At 42.9% G+C, this 27,023-nt stretch overlaps 1 protein-coding gene across 1 annotated transcript in view; it reads left to right on the top strand.

The window, feature by feature from the left end:
- myo5aa (myosin VAa) overlaps nt 1-25,735 on the top strand; it is a 51,933-nt gene extending 26,198 nt beyond the window's left edge. The window contains exons 10-39 of the mRNA XM_084348314.1: nt 983-1,248; nt 1,522-1,603; nt 1,711-1,851; nt 3,003-3,128; nt 3,948-4,031; nt 7,735-7,890; nt 8,301-8,398; nt 8,557-8,643; nt 8,868-8,976; nt 9,125-9,336; nt 9,450-9,606; nt 9,780-10,019; nt 10,122-10,370; nt 11,132-11,225; nt 11,360-11,505; nt 11,690-11,803; nt 11,920-12,054; nt 12,386-12,442; nt 12,610-12,837; nt 15,275-15,375; nt 18,667-18,865; nt 19,613-19,706; nt 19,819-19,968; nt 20,099-20,253; nt 20,478-20,567; nt 20,700-20,850; nt 20,942-21,224; nt 21,310-21,484; nt 21,642-21,722; nt 21,972-25,735. Of these exons, the coding sequence (XP_084204440.1) occupies nt 983-1,248; nt 1,522-1,603; nt 1,711-1,851; nt 3,003-3,128; nt 3,948-4,031; nt 7,735-7,890; nt 8,301-8,398; nt 8,557-8,643; nt 8,868-8,976; nt 9,125-9,336; nt 9,450-9,606; nt 9,780-10,019; nt 10,122-10,370; nt 11,132-11,225; nt 11,360-11,505; nt 11,690-11,803; nt 11,920-12,054; nt 12,386-12,442; nt 12,610-12,837; nt 15,275-15,375; nt 18,667-18,865; nt 19,613-19,706; nt 19,819-19,968; nt 20,099-20,253; nt 20,478-20,567; nt 20,700-20,850; nt 20,942-21,224; nt 21,310-21,484; nt 21,642-21,722; nt 21,972-22,124 (4,413 nt within the window). The 3' untranslated portion in view covers nt 22,125-25,735. The remainder of the gene's footprint in view (nt 1-982; nt 1,249-1,521; nt 1,604-1,710; nt 1,852-3,002; nt 3,129-3,947; nt 4,032-7,734; nt 7,891-8,300; nt 8,399-8,556; nt 8,644-8,867; nt 8,977-9,124; nt 9,337-9,449; nt 9,607-9,779; nt 10,020-10,121; nt 10,371-11,131; nt 11,226-11,359; nt 11,506-11,689; nt 11,804-11,919; nt 12,055-12,385; nt 12,443-12,609; nt 12,838-15,274; nt 15,376-18,666; nt 18,866-19,612; nt 19,707-19,818; nt 19,969-20,098; nt 20,254-20,477; nt 20,568-20,699; nt 20,851-20,941; nt 21,225-21,309; nt 21,485-21,641; nt 21,723-21,971) is intronic.
- Nucleotides 25,736-27,023: the final 1,288 nt, after the last annotated feature.

The raw sequence follows: 27,023 nt of genomic DNA, 5'->3' as shown, positions 1-27,023 counted from the left end.
GTCAATACATGCCACTCATCAATCATACCTATGCACAGAATTAAGGTAAACTGTTTTTTGCTTTAGGGATGCAGTGATTAAAGATTTTGATCCAATGGAAAAATCCCTGTTTCATGATTGTAATGCATGAATTTATTTCATAAAACTGTGGATTTATAAAATCACATGAGCATTTTGAATTAGGTTTAGTTGGATTTTCTCCACAAAATTTCTTTGTTGGCGTTTGTTCTTAACAGTCGCTGTCTTACGAAATCAGAAATAATATAGTTAGAGGTCGTAAAAAAAACATGTATATTTCTCTTTTAAATTAAATATAAGCTAAAGGTGATGTTATTAGAAAAATAATAAAATTTCCCTTTTTTTGAGAGTGAGAACAAACACTCTACAGTTACAAAACTGCCAGACTTCAGAGCGCCATTAATAATGAAATCTGTTAATCGCTGCATCCCTGCTGTACTCACATGAGAAGTATTGCTTTCATGTCATAAACAAGACTCATAAACAGTCTGAAATGTTCAAATAGTCAAAAGTTGTCAAGAGATGTGCTTTTCACAAGCCTTGTGCTGAAAAGACACAATACCAAGTTCTCTGCGGTTAAAATAGCATTAATGTGACGACCTTAAATAAATTAGGTTATTCAGAAACAAGTACTTGGCTCGCACACAGCGACATTATGCCCTCATTCACTTGCCCATTTTCCCATATTCACTGTTAACAATGTGGATCTTTAAGAGGTGCACAGACAACAGTATTTGCAACATTGATACATCAAAATGTAAATATGAACATAAATGTTATGTTGGGCCAGCAGAAGATCCAAGAGGAATATCAAGTGAAGCGGTGCTATAATGCTTTGCTGTGTATTTGGACCACTTGGTTACTTATTGCATCAGCCTCCATCTTGTGAGGGGAAGAAGGTGTCACATGACATCTTGTTGGGTTTCTCCTGGTAATGATTCATGTCTCCTCTTTTTGTCTGTAGCCCAACAATCGCCACCTGATGGCGTTTTGCGAGTTGGTAGGCGTGACCTACCAGGACATGTCTCAGTGGCTGTGCCACAGGAAGCTGAAGACGGCTACAGAGACATATATCAAGACCCTGCCCCGCTTGCAGGCCACCAACGCCCGTGACGCCCTGTCCAAACATATCTACGCCAAGCTCTTCAACTGGATTGTAGAGCACGTCAACAAAGCCCTGATCACCAACGTTAAACAGCACTCTTTCATCGGGGTCCTCGACATCTACGGGTAAGTTCATGTTCAAGGTCATTCAGCTATTCATCATTCATTTATCTGGATTTGTTAATAGACATTAAGGTGAGCACCATGGTTACATACAGTCATGAACTAAGTTGCACTGATTGTCCCATAAGTCACACACGAGAAATACTTTTAGGAAAAATGTAAAACAAAGGCAACAGAAATCTTTTGTCCCAATTTAAACTGGATGATTTAACTGAACAGGTTAGCCTTGTAGTCGATGTTATCCAGCTGTTTGACTCGTCTGTTCCTCCTCTCAAGGTTTGAGACCTTTGAGATCAACAGCTTTGAGCAGTTCTGTATCAACTACGCTAATGAGAAACTCCAGCAGCAGTTCAACATGGTGAGCAGCATATGTTTCACCTAATGCATTGCACATTATACTGACATATGTGTGAAATGGTATTTTATCATGTATTCAGCTTCATTCCCTCCTACGTGTGTGTGCAGCATGTGTTCAAGCTGGAGCAGGAGGAGTACATGAAGGAGCAGATCCCCTGGACTCTGATCGACTTCTACGACAATCAGCCCTGCATCAACCTCATAGAGGCCAAGATGGGCATCCTGGACCTGCTGGACGAGGAGTGCAAGGTATCATTTTTATCTAGTCCATTCAATAACAGTTCAAATAATTTATATTATATGTACTGTAGCTACTCTGGTAAGTTACCATGGTTGAAAGACACAAATACAGAGAGGACATTATACTCCTTTGTCACAGCTCTCTCAGTAGCCTCTATATGGGTTGGATTTTGTTGGACCAGTTGTTAAATATGGTAATTTTGCAGTAAAGGCTTTCTAGATGAAATGATACCAGTGAGTTTCACATCTCTCTTGTAGAGAAGACAATTCAACCGTATTATATAATATACAATGATGTGTACCTCAAACATTATCAGTAAAGATCTCAAGGCAAAGCTCTTCTTATCTTCTAACAACAGACTGCATTGACTTACAAACTAAGAATACAGTTTCATAAGATGATTTCCTCATACTGAAGTCAGCGTTCTCGTTAATGTAAAGAAGCAGGAGGAATGAGTCTGTGCTGCATATTGAGCAGAGGACTGTGGGCTGTGGTTGAGTGCCCACATTCTGCTTTACATTTTATTTTGACAGTGGACCTGTCAGCGCCTCCCACCACACACTAGACACAGCGAGTCTCCAACACCTACACTTACAGTCCACATCAGAGTTCACCTGCAGGAAGGAAACAAAACAATGACCACAGACACGAGAGACTCTCTGTTCTTCTCTCTGTCCTTCCAGCGTACATAATGAAACTGAATGAGAGACAAAGCTTTTTTCAGTTGTATCCAATTCAAAGGTTTGAGCGTATATCAGAGTTATCTGAGTTAATATTCTGTTTTCAGTGCAGATATCTGTACCATTGACACACTATTGCAGCTCAGCCAGATCACTAACAATGCTACCTAATCTCTGTATCTCTGCAAGGCGGTTTTACAGGCTGTTGACATTAAAGGTGGTCCACATTGCTAACGTTATTGCAGCGTAACACAAACACAAAGTAGACAGTTGGTTTGACTTCTCAGCACAGAAAAATTAGAAAGAAATTGTCCTCATACTGTGTAACCAGAGAAAAGAAGAGAAACTTGTGAGATGTAATTCAATCCAATACAAAAACTCTGCCTTTAACTTACTTCAGATGCTAGTTTTGTTGCCTTTCAGCGTTTTTATAAGCAGATATATTTACTTACTGATATTGTTCCACCTCTCTTTGTCAGATGCCTAAAGGCTCGGATGATTCATGGGCTCAGAAACTTTACAACACCCACCTGAAGACCTGCTCCCTCTTCGAGAAGCCGCGCATGTCCAACCGCGCCTTCATCATCCAACATTTTGCTGACAAGGTGGGTTTACCACAGGACCGATCAGAGGTTTTCCATTCATATTTTGTTCCTACTAAGCTAAAACACCAACCACGTGGCGGGTAGCAGTTTGTGTTACAAAGTGCCTTTTTAGCTCAATAGACAACACTTAGGGACAGATCGGCTGCAGTGGCTGCTGCAGTGCTGGCGTGAGGTATTTTTAGGATGGCTGCAGGACAGCTGACTTTTTTTTTATTGTTGTGGTTTTTACACAAAAAACAGATGAGCAGTGAAGCGTTTAGCATGTGTGTGTGCTGGTGTAATGCACTATAGTGTAATGGGTTTCATATCCTGTAATGAGGTGCTGTGTGACGCAGTGTTATTTTTTCACGTCTGTTTTTAGATCCTCACTATAAGGTTACAGATAAACGGGTCAAGGACTAATGCAGGCTTTCCCCTGAGGCTCCGCTGATATTAAAATGGGATCCTTGGAAACATTTCAGACAAAGTTTTAGCAAAGATTGATGTTGATGTATTTAAAGAAAGTGGCACCAGAAGTCTGGAGCTTGCTTCAAGACGTTATTGTTTGCCTCTGAGCCGTAAGCTGTAAAGCTGGCAACCTCAGTTTAAATGAAAAACAAGAGATGGAAACGTTTTCTGTATAAATGCACTCTAAACATTAGGACAGTGTGAACACACAGGTTTCTGTGGGTCTGATTATTTGTTAAATCCCGAAGGAACGTGACAACGAATACAAAAATCTAAACTGTAAATTCTCATCTGGAATGACTCACTTCGTAAAACCCCAGTTAAATGCCTTGATAGTTATTCTGACACAAACCGTGCTGTGTTGTCGAGCAGGTGGAGTACCAGTGTGACGGCTTCCTGGAGAAGAACAAGGACACAGTGAATGAAGAACAGATCAATGTGCTGAAGGCCAGCAAGGTGAGGAGCACAAACACAGGCACACATCTCCATTACAGTATGTACAATCAGTGGGTTTGAATACATCCATGCACAGCTCAAAGTAGTATGAAGCATCCACTGAGATCAAAGCCAATAAGCCTGCAGCTCATGGAGAGCTGTGGCACCTGGTCTTTTGTTTACTGAGTGCTCAGAGAAGCAGCGCCCTCCACTGGCCGTGTGGAGACAGTGTTGACACCAGCCGTGCAGATGAACGCTCCACCCTGAAAGTATATGGTCCCAGAGGTTTAGGTTTTATTTATACATAATAGAAATCATCCAAATAAATGTATAATGACTCAGCCTTAATAAATGCTGTGTTATGTAATAATAGTATGAATATACAGTCGATGTATGTGATGTTACATCACAACCTTATGCAGCAGAGAACTGCACAAACAAAAATGATCTTTTACATCAGTTCTGTCAAACTGGAACATCACGCTTGAAGAAAATGTTATTATGGAAAACCGCCCTCTACACACACATGCGCACACATGCGCACGTGCTATTAAGCCTAAATTACTCAGATCACCACGAATTAAACACGTGTGTGTGTGTGTTAGTCTTGGTTGAGGATCAGTGTATAAAACCTAGTTGGGTCAAAAGGCACTTAAGCCTTCCAAATCCTCACTGCTCTTTTGGCTCCAAGCACACACACACACACACACACACACACACACACACACACACACTTAGACTATGATGTCGTGTGTTTGTCCCAAATGTTCACAGTGACCTTCGACTGTTCTCTTGTAGACTTCAACAAGAGCAGAATTAGGTAAGGGTTGAAATACTGTCTGCTCTAACCTCTAACACAATCACTTAACACACACACACACACACACACACAAATACACACAGAGTCACTGATGTATAGTCTGACTGTTGCCATGGACGTGAGTGAGACTTAAACATTTGGGATTAAATGGTAATGAGCTCTTCATGAGACTTAGTCTAATTAAGTTTCATTTTACTTCCCTGCCAAGATTATCCCATCATTCGATGTTTGCGTGTGTGTGTGTGTGTGTGGGCGTGTGTGTGTGTGGGCATGTGTGTGTGTGCTTGTTAAATTGTTTAGTACCATGCGGAGCACATCTGTAAAATTTCAATTAAACAGGAAAGCTTTTCTTTGACTGTTTTCATTTTACTAGGTCAACCTTGATTTATTCACCTGGTAATCACCTGCTTTATTGTCTCCAGCAACAAGATATTGAATCCTCCCTCAATGCTCAGATAATTACTGAAAAACAAATCTTCTTCAGACATTTAGCAGCTAACAACATTTCATTGCCATGTAACACATTAACATGCAAAACACCAAATGAGGATGTAGAATATCCTCACTGAAGCACCGAGGCAGGTCTGTTTGAACAAAGAAAGGCCTCCACCGACATGCACCCTGACACGATAAGGATGGGGAGGGGATGTACTTATCTCAAGCTCATGCTGTTCATAGCCCTTCAGGTGTACACAAAGTTAAAGGAAATGTCTCTTTTATCATAGCTTGGGTCTTATTTTTACAGTTTTGGCTGACAACTGGGAACACTCAACATTGCTACAATGCAACTGGGGCAAGAAACGCACAGTAAAATGATTGGACAGGTTGTAAACAAGCCAACAGTGCAGCTAAATTGTTTAAAACAGTAAAAGGGGCAATAGCCACGTGTTATGCTTTAGCATATCATTATGTCTAATGTCTAATATCTAGTCAGGCTGACAGCCTGGCAACATTTCTATCTGCTTTAATGTCTCCGTCTTAGAACAAAATGGATGAGTAAACCCATGTTTTGTCCTGTGTTGTTGGTGGTTGCTACTGTGAAGATAACAGAAAGTGATCCAGTTATCTTTGTGACAGTGGCTTCAACAAAAATACCACTTGGAAAAAAAGTTCCCTGTTTCCACTTTAAATGATCTGGACTCAAAGTGAGCACACCTAAAACGTTGCTTGTAATCCTTCATTGCACAGAAAACTTTCTGCATGCACAGCTACGGCAAGTGCAGTCTGTAAACTCTGATGAATGTTTACTTTTTACCTTCACCATCATTTTCAAGACAAATTGGCCAAATACTACAAAAAGAAGACCTAGGTTGTATAAAACAGGATTAAATATTCCAGCGCTGTAATGGCTCAGCAGCCCCTGCATTGATCCAAACTGTGTTGGGACCTGCGAGGTACACAGGAGTCTCACATTTGTGCCGACGGCTGCTTGCACATCCAATCAATACAGTGCTCTCAAGAAATGCCTGATGCTGATATTTCCCATGATGCATTGCAACCCAGGGATGTGATCAAAATAACAACAGATGCAATTCCACCGTCTGGCCGTCATCCAGCCACAGACATCCGACTTTCATACTTCATGAAGGGTTGGTAATCAGTGAGAACGCATCCCGAAGCGGTCAGAGAAAAATCATCATCATGTGTCTTCCACCCATTTCAGCTTCATCTTCGGTTACTTTTCGGTTTGAATCATAGACGTGTGTAATTGTTTTGATGGGAGTAGTAATGATTTTGAACATTGGGTAACCTTTCCTTTTAATGTCATTGTGTTTCTTTTGTCACTGTGTCTCCATATGTTGTCCATGTATGTTTGGTTCTGTCCTCATCATGACAACCCTTCCCTGCCAGCAGAAGGTAAACAGAGGCGTTCTTACAACGCTGGTCCGCCTGTAGCTCTCCCTGTCCTCCTTCTCTTTCCCTCTTTCTCTATGTTATTATCACTCTTAACAGCACCGAGGAGATTGAAGTTGTGTGTGTGTGTGTGCCTTTGTTTGCTGCATGGGGAGCACTGAAGGCACTCTGGGAGGAGAAACTGGGAGGTTTGACATAAAGAAAAAAAGGGACAAAGGAAGGAGGTTATTTTTGTTTTCAGAGAGACGCTGAGAGCGAGCTGCACGTAAAGCCTCTGCGGCCGCGCGTGTCCTGCTTAATGGCGAGAGAAGCAGCATGGCAACGCTCTGAGCACAGCAGGAGGAGCTGAAGCTGCACACATAACACAGCATCCTCCTCATATAACCTCAGTGTTATATGGATCATGACTGATGTGTGCGTGTGTGCTTTACTAAATAAGTCCTACATGATAGTATTTATGCCATAACACCGTGGCAAAATATGTCATATATGGCCCTGCATATCGCCATATATGACAAAACATAACTTCCCATCATCTTTATTGGCTTTTAATAACTTAGCAACAACTCTGACTGAACGAGTTTAACAAACGCTAATCAGAAAATCAGCAAAATCTACTCACTCATCTACGTAAACTGTCAAGCAGCTGTTCAGCTGTCTTTGTGTCCAAATGTTGATTAATTAGCTCTCATATCGAACTGTTCCCACGCCTGATCACCAGACTCATATGTTGAATTTATGGATTTATACAAGAAGCATCTTGGTTTAAGTCAAATTATTAAAGCTTGTGGCTCAGATTAAAGCTGTCATTGCGCTTTGTTCGGCTCTGTGCAATAGGTAAGAAGAATCCATATGCATGTTGTGCTGTAAGAAGAGACTTGACCATTTTAATGTATAGATATGTACTTTAGTCACACTTTAATTTAACTGTGCACCCAGAGTGAAACGCTTTGTTGTCAACTTATTTCTCAGTAAATCAGTATTGCCTGCAGAGTCGAATGCTGCCACCTGCTGTTCTGTTTCTGACTGTGAGTGGGCTGCTGTTCCCAGTTCAACCTGCTGGTGGAGCTGTTCCACGACGGGGAGAAAGCCACCAGCCCCACCGGTCAGGTCCCAGGAACCGGTGGCCGCACCCGCCTCAGCATCAAACCTGACAAGAGCCGAGAGAAGAGCAGCAAGGAGCACAAGAAGACCGTCGGCTGCCAGGTTGATATCTCTCTGTTTGCTTATGTGGTCTGAAGCTGTTACATACATGCACACTGCACTCAGTCCACGTTTTGGGCACAAAATGAGATTAAATTGGGTACATTTTGGTAGATATCAGATCATGATGACAATATTTTGCATTAACTACATCCATTTTTTCTAAATTCTTCAGCAATAGTTTGTTTTTATCACTTTTAATATTAAATTGCACCTACATGAAAATTTAGGGGGGGGAGTTTTCGTAATGTAATTACCTTTTATTTATTTAATTATTTAATAATTCCTTCAAAACATCTCAAGTACATATGATGTAATGATCCATGATGCCTTTTACACATGCACTCAGCCTAGTTTATAACTACAAAAGGAATAAAGATGATGATGATGATGACGATGATCCTCTCCTGTAGTTTCGTAACTCTCTGCAAATGCTGATGGAGACTTTGAATGCGACCACTCCACACTACGTACGCTGCATCAAACCCAATGACTTCAAGATGGCCTTCACGTGAGTCCGACGTCCTAAAACTACCGTGCATGTTTTCCAGTAAATAGTTATTCTGACACGGTATGATATGCTTGTATGAATGCTTCTAGAGCACCACCATCTGAGCTCAGGTATAATTCACAGGGGCCATATTGACTGTGGTTATTTGTTGTTGGCAGCTTTGATCCCAAACGTGCGGTGCAGCAGCTCAGAGCCTGTGGTGTCCTGGAAACCATCCGCATCTCTGCTGCAGGTTTCCCATCCAGGTACTGATGAATCCCTGCAACACTGTCGCTGACTCCAATAGACTGTTTTATGTTTAAGCATTTTTGATGGACAACATTGTTCCCTCAGGAATTTTTTGCCAAATAACAAAGCAAACTGTTTCCCTCTTTGGAAGTTTACTTTGGTAAAAATGAACCAAAACGGTAAAGAATCACATGTTTAGGTCACGGCACTTTTCTGACTGTTTTGTTTGTGTGTGTCTCAGATGGACGTACCAGGAGTTCTTCAGCCGTTACAGAGTGCTGATGAAGCAGAAGGACGTGTTACCTGACAAGAAGTTGACCTGCAGGAACGTTCTGGAGAAACTAGTTCAGGTCTGTCAGACTAAGAGTTTTCCTCTCATATAGTGTGTTATTTCCTTTATACATAACATTTTTTAATGTATTTCTGTTTAGCTTTGCCTCTGTTGAACCTCTTTCCTCACTGTTCTGATCCCTGATCTGTGCTCCTGTCTTCCTTCAGGACCAGGATAAATACCAGTTTGGTAAAACTAAGATCTTCTTCAGGGCAGGCCAGGTTGCCTACTTGGAGAAGTTGAGGGCAGACAAGTTGCGTGCTGCTTGCATTCGCATCCAGAAAACCATCCGCTGCTGGCTGGCGCGCAAGAAGTATCTGCGCAAGCGTAGCGCTGCCATCACCATCCAGAGGTTCACCCGAGGATACCAGGCTCGCTGGTGAGTCAGAACCTGCTATTCACTTTCAATTGAAACAAATCAAGAAGATCTAAAGTAATATTAGAACTATAATTACATGTTCGTTGAGAAGTGTACATCTCGCCTCTCCTCAGTTTGGCCAAGTTCATGCGTCGCACTCAGGCAGCCACCATCATCCAGAAGTACCGCAGGATGTATGTGGAGAAGAAACACTACAAGCAGAAGCAGGCGGCCGCTCTGGCCATGCAGACGATCCTCAGAGCTTACATGGCCCGACAGAAGTACCAGGCGGTAAGACACACATCACAGAACGCTGCCAAACAAGTAGCCCTTATATTATTAAGCTTGATCAGCTTGATCTGTCTGAACTGACGCGTCCTTCTCCAGAAAAACCCTATATCTGCATCCACATGTGCTCTTATCTCCCTTTGCCTCTCCTGTACTTTTTCTGTGTTTGTCTGTAGCTGCTGCGGGAGCACAAGGTGGTGATCATTCAGAAGCGCGTTCGTGGCTGGTTGGCTCGGTGCTGGTACAAACGCAGCCTCATCGCCATCGTCTACCTGCAGTGCTGCATCCGCAGGATGAGAGCCAGGCGCGAGCTGAAGAAGCTAAAGATCGAGGCTCGCTCAGTGGAGCACTTCAAGAAGCTCAACAAAGGCATGGAAAACAAGATCATGCAGCTACAGAGGAGAATCGACGAGCAGGTGAGTTACCCTTTTTAACCCCAATTTCTGTTTTTATGTCCTAGCGTGGTGATTCATTTCTATCATGACCTCACTGTTTTATGATCCGTCCCATGCCTCCAGACGAAGGACAACAAGTTGGTCAACGAGAAGCTGGTCGGTCTGGAGAGTTCCTACACGGCAGAGAGCGAGCGGATGCGTGGCGAGCTGAACAGACTGCGCGGGGTGGAGGAGGAGGCCAAGAACAAAACCAACCAGGTGTCCTCGCTGCTGGAAGAGCTGGAGAGGCTGAAGAAGGAGCTGAGTACGACGCAGCAGGAGAAGAAGACCATCGAGGACTGGGCGCAAACCTACAGGGACGAAATGGAGAAAGTAAGATGAGGATCCAGCTCCATATCTGTCTATTTACCTGCAGTTGTCCTGATCCTCCGTCTCAGTGTTGTTACATGTCCCTCATATGTCTCCCGTACCACAGTCTGTGTTTTTGTCCCTCCTTTCATATTGGTTGTAGTTTCAGAGATGTTTCCATAGCTGTTGGTTGCATATTTGAACCTTTGTAGAGAATAATTTGGAGGTTTTGAAGTAAAGTTATTCTACTTTAGCAGTGGTAGAAATAAAAAAACATCTGTCTTCACTTCTCCACTTAGTTTTCCACTTTTAGAGAGAGACCGTCCAAAGTGCTATTATTAGTTTAAAACTGAGTTCAATAGAAATTGCTCCTGTAAAGAGTTTTCCCATAGTTTCCTTGGAAATATTCCTATATAGAAATATATATCACATTTACATTTTTGCATAAATATGCATATTGGCATCAGAAGAAAAAAGGTTTTCTTGATTTAGGAGCCAGAGCGAACCAGGGGGACTTATGCACGTGGTTTTCTCAGAGGGCTGTTTTGCCCGGAGGCAGGTGAGCGCAGGAAGTAGAGTAGTGTGCTAATGAGGTAGCCACTGAACTGTGTGTGTTCTCTGTGATGTTTCTTTCATTTTGTGTGTGTGTGTTATTGTCTAGTGTTTTGTCTTCTTTTGTCCAAATGGGAAACACTTTTCACCTTTCAAGGGTTTTGAGTTATATAAACGTGTTTGAAGACGGATATAGAAAACAAACAAAGTACTGTGTGTGTTGCTGTGTGTAGATGGTCTCGGAGCTGAAGGAACAGAATGGCACGCTGAAGAAAGACAAGGAAGACTTGAACAGGTTGATTCAGGAACAGAGTCAGCAGATGACAGGTACGCAAACTCTGCCACGTAAATCATATTTGCATTCTGCAGCACATCCATCTATTGATGCAGTAACTGTGTCCTCACCTGTACAGTACGTTTCTTTTCTTTAACTGCTTCTTCTTCGTCTTTTGTCCCATCAGAGAAAATGGCTCGTGCGATCGTACAGGAGACTCAGCAGCTGGAGACAGATCTGAACGAGGAGCGATCTCGCTACCAGAATCTCCTGACAGAACACCTTCGCCTCGAGGAGAAATACGACGACCTGAAGGAGGCGATGGCGTCCTCGGTGAGCGACACATGCGACATCATTTTAGAGCCTCTCAACTTCATCTGAAAACACTCAGTGCAAATTTATTTCATCCATTATTCAGTATTTCTCATCAGATTTTTTTACCGAGCAGAAGGCACAGCAGGAACTCGAGTCTGTCGTTGGTTCGTATTAAAAGTTTTATTTTCTGTCTCATCTGCAGAATGTCTCCAAGCCTGGCCACAGGAGAACAGATTCCACCCACAGCAGCAACGAATCAGAGTACACCTACAACTCAGAGTATGCCGAATTGGAAGAAGGTTCCCGGGCCGCCGAAGTAAGAATATTGGCTTTAAGTACAGTCACATTTCTGAAGTCAAAGCATTCATGGCTTTTCATTTCAACATTTTACATGCAGCTCATGCTCCGTCCTAACATTTCGTTTTCATACAGGATGTGACCCGAGGAATAGACACGTCGTTGACCCTCAAGCTGCAGAAACGTCTCACAGAACTGGAGCAAGAAAAGCAGTCGCTGCGCAACGAGCTGGAAAACAAAGAAGAGCAGTTCCAGCGGGCTAGAGCCAGGGTACCGACTCCCACACTGGGCTCTGAAATATCTCACTTTATTAACAAATTACATAACACTCAATGTTTAAAGCCTCATTATGCTGTGTTGAGGATTGTAAACATACAGTAATACTTGGAGAGTACCGAATGAAAATTTACCAATACCAATAAGCACGTAACAGCCCAGTACAAGTACAAACAATTACCTTTTTCACGCTTTTCATGACTCTATAAATATAATAGAGAGCTTTTTGTTTCAGGCCTTTGTGAGACTGTGCTGCATCATATGTTAAAAACTTTGTCCAGGTCATAAACACCTCTTCATCATCGCTTTTTGCTCCTTGTTTCAGGATGATGCAGAGTTCAAGAAGGCTCGTGGTGCGGAGCTGGAGTACGAGTCCCTGAAGGTAAGCAACCAGAGGAGAGTAAAGTAGAAATACAACAACACTAGCACATGTTCTCTGACCATCTTCAGATAATAACCTGATCCAAAGCCCAGACCACATATTTTATTACAATAATTCCTGACATAAATACTTATTTCCCACCGACACTTAATTCTTCTACTCCCCAGCGCCAGGAGCTGGAGTCCGAGAACAAGAAGCTGAAACACAACCTGGTGGAGATGAGGCAAAGCCTGCTGGGCAACGCAGCTGCCAGCAGCGGGGCCCCGGGATCCCCAGCGTATAAGGTGGTCCTGGAGCAGCTCAACTCCGCCTGCGAGGAGCTGGACGTCCGTAAGGAGGAGGTGCTGATCCTGCGTTCGCAGCTGGTCAGCCAAAAGGAAGCCATGCACCACAAGGTAGAACATCTTATAAGTGGTATATTCTGGACACTGTGCTCACGTGGTGCTGTCGTTCTTTCACAACATGAAGCTGGATGTAAGTGGATGGTACCCTGCTTGCTTGCATCCACCTTCTTACATTTGTGTGTTGTTTTCACCCGTGTTGTTTCTCTGTTTGTCTATTTGTTTGCACGATATCCCTCAAAATAATAAAGGGATCGACCAAAATCTCTCTCGGCTAAAGACCAATTTTATCACATTTTAGCAGAGATCCTTAATCTAAGATTTGATTAAAACATTATTTGTTTTTTCATGAATAACTAGAGAAGAAAAAAAAGGAAAAACAAATCAGTTTAATTTCTATTTAAAAGACAAATGATGATTCAAAGATTACCTGATTGACATTTGCTCCACTGTAGTTAGTTGTCGATTTTGGCTCCAAATCATTAATTAAACCACATTGTTGTTCACACTGAACGTAGCTAATGTTTTCACTGTACCCTCACTGTGTCTAACTCTCCTGTCTCCACCTCCTCTCTTCCATCCATGCTTGCCCACAGGATGAGAAGGTACAGTTAAAGAAATGCATCCTGCATGAGTGTTTGACACATTGTACCTGGTGTGTCTCTATGTAAAGCCTCCTGACGTAAGAAATCTGATCCAGCTGAATCAATTTCATCAGCCATCACCGTGAGAGTTAGCAGGAAGATGAGCGCAAGGAAAACTTTTTATTTAGGCTTGTTATTTTTCACTAGAAGCTACTTTAACAAAGTTGCTGTTCGGTTACAGAGAATTTAGTAGAAGATTTACTGTCTGTACCTCAAAATGAAGGACCTCTAATTTATCTAATTTAAGCACGAGGCCTTACTCTTACTTTTAGTACGTGCTCGTCTGTCACCACCAATATTCCTTTTTTGACCTCCACACACTGAATAAAAAAAGCTAATGTGGAAAATCTCTAACTCAATTTTAGGACTGAAGTAAAGAGAGCAGGTTTGAGGGAAAGTGGTAACAACAAAGACTCCTGGAATGCTTTGAACATGAAATTAATGATATGAAACAGTGTGCGAGCACCAAAGAGGGGAATTTCCCTCTTAAGTATTACAAAAACTGGCACCGGTCAAATCTTAGAGCCGAGACTTGAAAAGCTCTTACGCACCGCTGTAATATTAAAATCACAGAGGCGACAAAAGATCAACTTTTCTACCGATGAGTGGCTTCACATACAGACTCTGTCCAGGTTTACGTTTGATTGTCTCGTCTGTCTCGTCCTGTCTGAGTGAACGCATTAATGGACCTTTTGATTCACTAAAAACTCACTGACAGTTCTGCTCAGTGGCCGTTTTTCTGCAGCCATTTTGCATTCGTCCTTGTGAACTCTGTCTGTAACACATTCACACCACAGGGATGGATGTTACCAAGACCTGAAAACCTTACGCACATGACAGCTGCTGTGTTTTGAAGGGAATGCAGAGATGATTGACAGCACCCTGAATGCAGAATTTAAATTCAGAACATAATATTCAAAATTATTTGAATATTATATTTAATTCTGGGACTCCAGGGGTGCTGACTTCACAGTGCTGTGCAGTGCTGGGTTGTGTCTTTACTTACTGTAGGGCTGCAACTAATGATCATTTTAATTGTCAATTAATCTGCTGATTATTTTCACGACTAATCTATTAATCTTTAGTCAATAAAAATGTCAGAAATTGTGAAAAATTCTCATCACAATTTCTCAGAGCCCAACATGATGTCTTCAACCATCAGTCTATTGATCAGTTAATTGATTCATTTTCATTGCCAGCTGTTTTGATAATAGATTAATCATTGCAGCTCTGACTTACTGTAAAAGTAGGCGCTGATTACTCATGTTGCTGTTGCTGTTACATCATTGATCTCCACAGATGATCTGGCACACAGTGTCACTCCCTCATACTATATAAATGAGCCTCGTCTTCATATCAAACTGTGATACAGCCGTCACATGAACGCTGCTCAAACACTCTGATCACAAGTGACCTTAAACCCTGGTTACTAATCAGCTGATGCTCAGCTCTGTCAGGCTCTACCACAGCACCTCTTGTCTCCTGACAGCCACCGCTGTGAAGCGTGCTCCCTGTAGATAGACGGCTGTCGCCCAGGCGTCACTTGTTGGCTTGTCACTGTCCAGCCCGAGGCTCCGACTGGCTGATGATTGTCAGAGTAAAAGGACAGTCGTAGCCAGCAGCTGCACTGATGCTGGCAGGGAGTCGGCAGCACACACGCTGACTGCCTACAGCAGACTGAACTCATGAACCCACGACTTGCTTGTCTTCATTCATACATCTAAACTGTATGAAAGCCTCCAGAGTTATGGTGGTGTGGGTTCAAGAAGCAGTCGAAGCAGCCAGGTCACTCTCTAAATATGGTGTTTCTCTTTCTCATTTGTCTTTCCTTGTCTGCCTTTTTCCAGGAGACCATGACCGAGCCGTCTGTCTATGCTGAGGATGTGTCCAAACTGAAGGATGCTGACGAACTCAAGCAGGCTTGCATCGGCCTCAAAGACACCAACAGGTACTTTGTTCCTGCTGGTTCTCCTCCCAGTCCCAGGTCGTCACATTCATCATTGTTGAATTCACTCCAATCTTGCTATCATCAATCTTTTGCCCAAATTTTCTATCTCATGGAGCTCTTGTTCCATTATTTATAATACCATGATATATATGTAAGAAATGTGTGTTTGTGAACACTGCCTTGTCCTGTGCAGATCTCCAAGGTTCATGCGTAAACCGCTGGAAGTCAGTGAACTCCTGAGTAGGCTGAGGTAACCAATGAGACGTGGCCTATGCATCATGGAGCAGAGCATGCATGGCCACGCAGAGACCAAACATGGTTGAAAACGTTACAAATGACAGATATCAGGCTGTATTCAGACCAAATCAGGCACTGCGGTGATTAGGGAAGGATTATGCAGCGGTGTGGGACGACACAACTTGGAGCGAATCATCGTTTGGTCTGTGAACTCCGCCCCAATTGTGCACGGTGTCCGGCTCCCAGGTTGAGTTTATTGGTGTTGTGTTGATACTCACGATAATCGCACAGTATTTATTTTTATTTTTTCTCCAAATTTCTATAGTTATTGTGATAATATTGTTATAGTTATATTGTTTGGTCACAGAATCTTATATCATGACAGCCCTAGTTGAGTTTCCCAAAAGTTGATTTTGTTTTCAACTTTTTGAAGCAGGGAGCTGCGTTTTTTTTTCTGCAGTCTGAACACACTACTCGCGCTCAAAATGAATGGGGAAACGTACGTTTCCGCTGCAATGTCTGATATGGTCTGAACGAGGCCTTCCTGAAGCTGAAACGGCTGATCCTACGTCGTAGTGCCGATGAAAGCTTGGGTAGCTTTGCGTTTTCTGCCCTAACAGCATGTGGAATAATGTAGCAGCTCGACAGCTAAAGTTTTGGTCTTCCTTATGCTCTAACAGACTATTGTCACCAGTAGTTAAAGTCAAAGAATGTTTGTTTGGCTTTGTAGTCGAGTTATTGGACTCAGAGGTGTGCATGGGTTTTGATAGTTCAGCATGAACAAGGGCAGAGTCTCTTAAACTGAAGCTGACTAGTTTCTATTTTCCCTCAAAACAAAGACACAGGGATGTTTTCAGTGGCTTCTGGTTTTGGAGATGCTGCAGAGCGAGTGCAGAATTTATAAAATGTGCAGCATGAAAGCATGGAAATGTCTGAGCTTAAAAAGGTATAGATGTAATCTTTAGGTGTAGTTTAACCTTTGTTAGCACTTACATTTACATCATGACTTCCTGATGGTGTGATGCCGTTGAAGGAGGCCTCTCGTCTCAGCTTTATGGAATGAGTTTGGCATAAATCCTGCATGAAAGCCCACTTGTTTCTTTGTTTGTCGACGCAGAGATGCACAGAACACTTTTAAGGAATTGATCGTTGATACACTTAATTATTATTTTTTATCACATTTATCATGTTCTCTGTAGTTTTAGCTCAATTTTTTTTACATTCATTTCCTTCTACAGGCAGTTTTCTCATCTAGTTGGCCTCAAAATGCGGCACACATGCAACATTATGATGTCAAAGTGAACACACACTTCATTTTGTACGCACAGTAGGTAGCTAACTGCAGACATCTCCTCTGTGCAACAGTGTTTTCCTGTTAATTAAAATAACAGTGTTTCATTGTCACTGACCAGAGTTGCCCAAAAAGTCCCACTGTGCATCACTGCCTTTATCCCTCTGTTTCTCCCATGTTGCTCCCCTTTGTTGCTTGTTCTTTGTTCACACACTGTCATCATACGAGCGTACAGTAGAGAATATTTAGTGCACAACAGGCTACACACATCTGCTACTAAACAAATCTGCGCTTAGGGAGAGTTTTTATTGTTTAACCAAATAGATTAAGAGCCACCAAAAAGCAGATGGAGGCGTTTCCAGGTTTTTCTTCCATCATAACATTCAGTACACCTTATGTATTATACCATACATACATAATATTAACTACAGGCCAAGAATAAAGGTGTATTTTGTTTTATACAGACACCTCAGATAGAGATCGTTTGTGTCTTTGCACACATCTCCCCTCCACCCACCCATCCCGCATCTTTCTTTTTGTCATTGTGTTTGTTCATGTTGCTTTGTGTTGTGTGTCGGTCAGATCCGCCGCTCCAGACTTCCATAAGCTGAATGAGGACGGAGAGCTGTGGCTGGTTAATCAGGGCTTAAAGGAAACCATCAGGTGTAACTCAAGTGTGATTTACTGAGCATGTTTGCCTTTTTCACAGGAAAGGACGCTGTTTTTCTTCATTCACAGTTTTTCTCTCTCTCACACGTTTTTTATCAAGCTTTCAGAGTTTTCTCTCACATCTGTCTTTATATTTATTTGATGGGCCGTTAGATGACAATTAACGAGGTTGTTGTGTTGTGAGTTAGCATGCCTTGTAGTCAGACTTTATTGATCCCTCGTTGGGAAAATTCACTTGAAATTCAGGAGTCAGAAGCAGAGGGAACGACTGTGATTGAACGAGCTTAAAGTGAAACAAGCCAAAGCAGGACAAAAACAGAATAATCAGCTAAACATGGCATAATACACAGTCATTTATACAAGGTTTCAGTTTGATTTTCCCCTTTTATTTCTAACGTAGTGCAGCAGAATTTGTCGTACTTACCTTGTTTCGTTGACAGAAGTTTGAGCCTCGTGTAACTCAATATTTACTGCAGAGCTTCAAAGTGACGCAGTGAGAAAAGCTTCTTTGTTCCTGACATTTGAAACAAATCCGAAGAATTGTTCACAAACAGTATTTGACCTTCACTGTCTCATCTTAAACTTTGAGTTTACTCTTTTCCTCACCAGTGTTTCTCTTAAAATCACACATGGAGAAAAAATATCTGACTTTTTTTCAGAGAATTTAGAGAGCCGTTTAAGCTTTCGTGCTGCCATGGGAGCCTTGGTGCTTTACTAATTGCCACATGACTTATATTACTGTCAGTGTGACGTTAGCAAACTAGCGTGAGGAGATCTGTGCACAGTTTGGGAAGCAGGTCCAACCTCCCTCTGAAACAACAAACTGAACCTCCTATCAGTTTAATGACTCAACAGAATGAAATAATGTGTTCAGAGAGGCTGGGCTCCGGGCTGCACAGCATGCTGCTGTCACTACGATGTGGTGAAATCCTCAACTTCTGTCTCTCTCTCTGACTGTTTCATGTTCTTTCTGCAGTTGGATGCTTATTTATTTCCCTCTCCTCTTATTTATGCCCTCTTCCTCATCCCTTCATCTTCCATCTACCCCCTCTTCTTCATTTCGCCCTCCGTCTCATCTCCCTCCCCGGCTGCAGGTTACTGGAGCATCAGCTGCAGACTCAGCGAAGAACCTACGATAACGAGGTGGAGTCGTTGCGTGGCGAGCTGCAGAATGTGAAGGAGGAGAACAACCGTCAGCAGCAGCTCTTGGCTCAAAACCTCCAGCTGCCTCCAGAGGCCCGAATCGAAGCCAGTCTGCAGCACGAGATCACCCGCCTCACCAACGAGAACCTGGTACGCTGCAGCACACACGCCGATACACGCTGCGAGTAGTGACGTAGTAGTTACTAAAAACTATCACACGACTCTGATCTACAGACACACATTGTTTTCCCCATGTTATGTTAATGATGCGTCACTGAAGCTGTTTGGGTTGGTGGTCTCACTCCCACTGAAATGGCCACTACAGTGTGGTGTCTCACACACACACACAAACACACTTATTTGTGTGGATGATGTCACCTGACAGGAACTCTTGGCTGAAGACCCGACAGCGTCCCGAGAGGCTCGAGTCACCATTTTACGACGGATGGTTGTATGTAGAGTGTGTGTGTGCGTGTGTGTGTGCGTGCGCCTGCATGTGCGTTTGCATGTGTTTGAACTAACTGAGGTTGTGTGTTTGTGAGTGAAGCAGCGCTGAGCGTCGCTCTAACTCTCCACAGCAGTGTCTTCTAACTCACAGCGGAGCAGCTGGGCACCTTTTTCTCTTTTCTAACACGCAGCAAAGTCTTGTAACTTCTCTTCTTCTGAAAACAATCAGCAGGGGAACTCTCATGTTGATTTAAAACCCCTCCAACCCTCCTGTTGGTTTGTTTGTTTCCAAGCCTCACTTTTTCCAAGACGGCACTGAATGAGATCTTAAAAAGTGTTGCTTTTTTACCACTGGAGGGCGACAGTGTAATGCAGTCTGAGAAGTTTGAGACTTGCCGTTTGTCCTCACTATTTTCTTTCTTTCCTATCCATCACTGTGGCCTGTTTTAGGATCTAATGGAGCAGCTGGAGAAGCAGGACCGAACCATCCGCAAGCTGAAGAAGCAACTGAAGGTTTACTCCAAGAGGATTGGAGAGATGGGAGGTAAGAGAGAAATCATCAGCCAACAAGGGCTTGGGAATCTGTTTAAATGTTAGTGTTTGAGTGTCACAGCTCAATGTGTTACCTGACTGTCACGTCCTGTATTTTCTCCCAGCGGGTCAGACGGAGGGCCAGACGTCTCCAGGACAGATGGTGGACGAGCCGATCCACCCTGTCAACATTCCCCGCAGGGAGAAGGATTTCCAAGGAATGCTGGAGTACAAGAAGGAGGATGAGCTGAAACTGGTCAAGAACCTCATTCTGGGTAAGATTTCATTTAAGCATGAAACAGGGACATTAAATACGAAACAGGTCATAATCAAACATCTGTGAAGAAGTTGTAAGTGTTAGAAAGTGAGGCTTTGTCTGACCGTTCCTTCCTCTTGTCCCTCCAGAGCTGAAGCCTCGCGGTGTAGCCGTGAATCTGATCCCAGGTCTGCCAGCCTACATCCTGTTCATGTGTCTGAGACACGCAGACTACGTCAACGATGACCAGAAGGTCCGCACTCTGCTCACCTCAACCATCAACAGTATCAAGAAGATCCTGAAGGTTTGTGTACTGAGTCTGTGTCTGTGGTTTGATGATGTTAATTCTACAAAGAAGTAATGGTAAGAGTGTGTGCCCCATGGCCTTGAAAGTCCTTGATTAAAACAACCTATTAGATACTCATTCTCAGTTATTTGCAGAGTAACTGGAGCGGCTCTGATAGAGTTACAGTATGACTGTTACCAGCTGATTTACTGACTCCAGTTTGCTCTTCCTCTTCCCGTCAGAAACGAGGAGATGACTTCGAGACGGTTTCCTTCTGGCTGGCGAACACCTGCCGCTTCTTACACTGTCTGAAACAATACAGCGGAGACGAGGTGAGACTGACGCCCAAACATGGAAGCTGTCTCACTCAAACACATACACGCTCATAAATAGGGTTCATCAGACCTAGAGTCAGTTTTGTTCTCGTTTGTTTTTTGTGTTAAATTCTCATTATTGTGTCTCAGGCCTTCATGAAGCACAACACATCGAGGCAGAACGAACACAGTCTGTCCAACTTCGACCTGGCAGAGTACAGACAGGTGATCAGCGACCTGGCTATCCAGATCTACCAGCAGCTCATCAAATGCATGGAGAACATCCTGCAGCCCATGATAGGTGTGTGCATGTACATTTCATTGTGTGTGTATGTGTGCTCATACAAGGTAATTCTGCTGTGGTATTGACTGCTTCTTCTTGTTTTTCCCAGTTTCTGGCATGCTGGAACACGAGACCATCCAAGGCGTGTCGGGGGTGAAGCCCACCGGTCTCCGAAAGCGGACGTCTAGCATCGCCGACGAGGGCACCTACACCCTGGACTCCATCCTGCGGCAGCTCAGCGCCTTCCACTCCACCATGTGCCAGCACGGCACCGACCCCGAGCTCATCAAGCAGGTGGTGAAGCAGCAGTTCTACATCATCGGAGCCGTCACCCTCAACAACCTGCTGCTGCGCAAGGACATGTGCTCCTGGAGCAAAGGCATGCAGATCAGGTAGGAGACGTCGCTGCTCAGGGAAGGAGCTCCAGAGCAAGAATATATTTATTTGTATTAACTCATGTTGTGTGTCTGTGTGCAGGTACAATGTGAGCCAGCTGGAGGAGTGGCTCAGAGACAAAGGTCTGATGGTATGCGGAGCCAAGGAGACTCTGGAGCCTCTGATCCAGGCCGCTCAGCTGCTGCAGGTGAAGAAAAAGACTGACGAGGACGCCGAGGCCATCTGCTCCATGTGCCTGGCCCTCACCACTGCTCAGGTAAACCGTCCTGTCATTCATTTCAGCCACATTCAAATAATCCCAACCAGCTTTGTATTTCATTTCCTCTCAACCTCAGTCTGTCAAAAGATAAAAGCCACTTTGAGTTAACTGCTTGATTTGTTGGAATAACCAACCTATTTTATGTCTTTCTCAGATCGTGAAGGTCCTGAACCTCTACACTCCAGTCAACGAATTTGAGGAGAGAGTGTCGGTTGCATTCATACGAACCATACAGGTGATTTACTGTCTTTTTTATTTGCTACTGCAAAAAGTCACAATTTCCAAATTATGTTATTATGTCCATTTTAATTTGATAGTGAGTAATCACTTATCGCAGAATCGCTCTACTGTGATACTGTAGTCATCATGGGCAAACTTTTTTTTTTTTTTTTTTTTTTTTTTTTTTTTTTTTTTTTACTGTAAATGAAGTTGAATTGCATATTCACTATTTCCATGTCATTTTCTCTCTCCTTTCTCCCTTTAGACTCGTTTGCGAGACCGCTGTGAGAGTCCCCAGTTGTTGATGGACACGAAGATGATTTATCCGGTCACTTTCCCGTTCAGCCCGTCCTCCCTCGCCCTGGAAACCATCCAGATCCCCAGCTCGCTCAACCTTGGCTTCCTCACCCGTGTCTAAACACTCCAAAAATTAGGATTTGTATGATCACAATTTATGTCCAAAAAAAAAAATCATGTAATTGAAAAGTCTCAAAGAGCTGCTAATTTGAAACACAATATCCAGTTCTCTTACGATATCCCCGGTCTGAACACACATGCAAAACACACACACAAACACATGCTGAACTGTCAACATGCATCTGTACAATACTTCCTCTGAGCGTACACGTGCACGCCTACACTCACTCGCACCGTCTCTCTTACAAAAACGCACAAATTGCACCCACAGTCGCCGCCGCCGGTTTGAATCTGGCTGTAAAACGCCACCGTCAGTCCACCGCTTGTATAAACGCCTGCCTCTTAGAGAAACCACAGGACCAGATCAACGCCTCCAGTACTCTCTCTCCGTCCGCCGACACCTGGGTCTGGTCACCCCAGCTCCCTCCTCTGTGTTTCAACTAGATGTTAAGATAGTTCTTCTTGTCTTCGTCTCGTTCTCCGGTGAGAATGTATGTAAGAACACACAAGAGCAGGCCCAAGAGGAGGCGCTGAGGAATAACTTGATACAGCAAGCTGTAGTCTAGCTCGATATGTTGGGTCTCTGTTTGATAGGAAAAGTAGTCCCAGCACGAAGCCAGATGAGCGATAAAGTTAACTCTCTCCACACCATGTTGAGGCAACATGGACCAGGCTTCACTCTTCTCTGAACACAGTCGAGCCAAAACAGAACTCATCGTCTGTACTATATTATTTATACATATATAAATATATATAAATATTCATAATATATATCATGTATTTTATTTATTGCATTCACCTCCTTCACGTCTCTGCCCTCCCTTTTTAAGATAAGAAGCTTTCTCTTAGCAGATCTCGTGTCTGAAAGATATGAAGGACGGGACCATCGTTTCCCAAACGAACAGCTTCGTAGGTTTTTTTTAGTTTTAGCTCTATTGTACGCTATTTATGTGGATATCAGGTAAATGACGTAGGATAGTGTAAGGAGCGCAGGCACAGGTGATTATCTGCTAGATCACGTCTTAAAATAGAGATGTCGCTCTGTCATGTTTCCTCCTACATTTCAGGCAGATGAAGTGTAGCGCGGGTTTTAACTGGGGAGGGATTTAGAAGGTGCGAGGGTTTTGACCTGCTACGATCTCTACTGTTTACAGCTGTGACCAGAGCTGAGCGTCACAGCGACAAACACTGGCACAAAGATATATTTACTCGATCACACACAGAAATACACTACATTCTGCTTACTGCTGTACAACCCCGGGAGGTTTGCACTCCCACAGCTCTCCTCTCTCCACTCGCAGCTCTAGTAGGAGCGTTGAAGATGTTTTACTATTATCAATGTGGAAATTATTTATTTCAGTATTGTCATTTTCTTTAGTGACAGAATTATGTATATCGTTAAAAGCCATGTATCACTGAGCAGAGGGTTTCAGAGAGGTTGCCTCAGATCCGTCCAGCTTTACAACGTTGTCTTATGCTTTATTCCCTCATCAAACACTCACTGCAGCTTTGTTGACTGATCCCTCTCCTCTCCTCCACGTCCACCCTACGCCTTCCTGTCTCGTGGCAAACATGGGCTTTTGTTACCAAAAAACAGCTGAATATGTGGAAATTTGCGCTCTTTCCACGTCTCAACTGCACCGTAATGACTAAGTTCAGGGTTTGAAAGATGTTTTTGCCTTTTCTGTTCGGTGCACAGATTTTTTTGGGTCAGATATCCACACATGTACGGTAGCTGCTTTCAAACGGCTGAGGGTGACATTGCACCTCAGCCATTATGACTACAGTGCGGTGTAAAAACTGCACAGGCTGCACCGCTTCTCCTGCTGCCCTCGTCTAACCTGCATGGGCTTGGCTTTACCAGCATTACCAGAGTTACCAGAAATCAAGCCGCATGCTTGTGTTTGATTTTTATTTGTACAAAGAAACTTCGGTGCAGTTGAGAGTCGTTGGACGAGTGTCAGGGAATCTGCCCACGTCGTGACAAGGAGTCCTCGTCTGTCTGCATTCACATCGTCCTCGCTGCCTCGTGTTGAAGCACTTTTGTTTGTTTACTTCCTGCTGTGCCATTAGTATTAACAGTCGACCAGTTTCGCCTCTTGCCCTCATGTGAACCTTATTTTTGCCTCGTAAACCTTACCCTTTCAAAAAGATATTTCACTTTGATGGAATATTTTCTTTTTCTTTTTTTTTTTTTGTTTAAGGTGCTTACATATTTAGGAGATTCTGAATGCTCACAAAAACTGGACGTTTTGATTTAATATTTTAATAAATTGTAAGAATGACTCTTCTGAAGTAGCCGACCACCCAAGGAAGTGCTGATCAAAATGTTTTTGCAGCAACGACACCTCGCTCTCGTTTTGACGAGCTACAGAGAAAAACAAATTGTAAGTGGAGTAAAGAGAAGTTAGTATGTGAAGGTGTTTATTTGTGTTGCACTTGTGTTCGAACAGAACTTGATATGTTCTCATGGGGACCACATGTTATCAATCTGCCTTTTGTTATATATTTTGGACTAATAGGTAGTTTAAAGTCGTGTAAAGAGTACATATCTGCAGGTTGTGGTGAGAAAGACGAAGGTCACCGAAGGAATCGAGTAACCACATGAATGTTTAAAACTGTTAATAAAGTGTATCATGATTTTAGCTGCACATCGTGGACAAAGCCTTATCTGAATTATTTGCAATCTGAATGACTTCGACACATGATCAACATTGTGGCATTGTTTCGTTCTGTCAGTGTTTTTTTCCCCGCCCCGCTGTAAAGTGAATATAACTTGTTAAATGTGATTGTTTTATTTTGATAAGGTGTCCTTTTGTCCTCCAGTTGGTGTCACAGATGGGTTGCACTGGTTAGCCGTCAGTCGAAATGCACTTTTTTAGACGATGCTGAGCAGGTCAGATGAGTGAGAGATGGATATGGACTGGGGGAAGAAAAAAAAGAAATGCTTCAGAGCCTTTCTTCCTTTGATTCCTGAACTGTGGCCCGTTAAGCTTCCTCTACCACATTCCCAGTGTGAGCGGGCGCCTCGCCGTCTTTATCAGTGATTTTATTTTCTTTGAGCCACAGGTAAGAGACATTTGTGAATTTTCCTCAATGCAGCACCTTCTCAGAGTCAAACTATCCCGGAGAGTGCAGAGTGAAGGCTGGCCTAGTTTCAGAGAAGAACAAAAAAAAACACACGTTCGTTCATTCATTGGTCGGTATTGTTGAGCAAGGCTGCGGCGTCTCGTGCCCCTGGGCTTCTCAAAACAGGAGAAAAATGTCATTCCTTCACTCTGCGTTTTTACATTAAGGAGAGAGTTGGTTGTACGATACGACGTAGACATTATAAATGACCATTGTTCTTATCAGCACTAGCGTTGATTGTGCCATTTTAAAAACAACTGTTGAAAACAAAACGATATCACCCCTGCTGTTCGTGGTACTGGTGCGAACACGCTGAAGCCAGTCACCAAATGTTTCCTCTCTGACCCATGTGTACATTTGACAAACTGGACTGTTTGTAGTTTCTGGTAGCTGTGCTTAGTGAATGTGTTCACCGTTAAGAAACTAAGAAACTTGGAATAAATTGTCAAATCTGTAAAAGTAAAATAAAAGAATTCAGCACTGTTGGATTGTGTGTGGGAGCTTATTCCTGGTTTTGTCTTCATTCTTAAGTGTTTTTAGTAGATATGCATGATGTATATTGGGGGTATTTACATTATCAGCTAATTATCCTGATTGGTGAAATCTTAGCCGATGAAAAATCTATTTAATTTACTTAAGTGCAGAATTTATTAAACTTCCTGCACCCTGAAATTTTGGTCTACGACCCAGCAATAAACACAGAAGTGCAAATGTTCAGCTGAATTTGGTGATTGATTGCAAGAGAGGAGGGTAAGAGTAAAAAACAAATCTTTTTAGAGCTATTCAACGTTATATCATCCATTTTGCTCACTACATATTAGTCTTTCTTTCCCTCAGGTGTGCATAAACTACAGGTTAGGAACTTTTTTTAAAAATACAAAAACGTAAAATTACTGGTTATTCGTATCCGCTGAAAAAAGTCCACATTAAGAATGTTGATTTGTCTCCTTCAGCGTTGAAACCGTCCAATTTCTGCTATTTGAGTGACAGCACAGTGACTTCAAGACTGCAGGTAACAGGAGCTAGAAGTAATGGATTACATTTGATGGGATTACACAAATCTGATTACAACTATCATGCCGCATTGTACAAAAAGGAGGGAAAATACGTTGAATCTGATCTTGAAAAATGCAGCTTCATAATTCAGACTTCACTCTGTAATCTCAGTTCATATTACAAGGAGCAGATATAATGTACAGTAATATTTCATCACGCAGTTTCAGGAAATCATGAGGGATTCTCAACGTTAAATCAGCTATTTGTGTTGGATTGTGCTGTAAATGTACCTCTCCGGGCCTTGCAGGTAAAAGCTGCAGGGGCGTCTGAACCGTGGAGGTAAAAGCAGAGCAGAGTCGCAGCTTAAACACTTCGCTAAGAAGCTTACTGTTCCCTCTCTGTCCCTCGCTCGCAATCCTCTTCCCTGGGAAAACTCTGTTTAGTTACAGGCACAAATACCTGCTGCACAAAGGAAATCAATTCTCTTCTCAGGTAAGATTTTATCATTGAAATGCTGCCTGTTTTGTGGAAGTAATATTCTGTAGGCTGATGTTGGTGTGTTTTGTGTTTACATGTGGGTTGAAGTTATGAAGTACAGCTGTGTAAATGTGACTGTAGAGGGTGAACAGTTCATAATCAGCCTGTAAAAGAAGAATAAATCATATTAAATGGTGTTTGACAGATGACTCAATGATTACCTCGAGAATAAGTGACGCTTGTATGAACTTAATGTCACAGTTTGAGTTGAAACTGCTCATATAACTCCATAATATCA

The sequence above is a fragment of the Pagrus pagrus genome (assembly GCF_965226575.1).
Source record: "Pagrus pagrus genome assembly, chromosome: 1".
NCBI classification, from domain to species: Eukaryota; Metazoa; Chordata; class Actinopteri; order Spariformes; family Sparidae; genus Pagrus; species Pagrus pagrus.
This window is presented reverse-complemented; position numbering and strand designations above follow the sequence as displayed.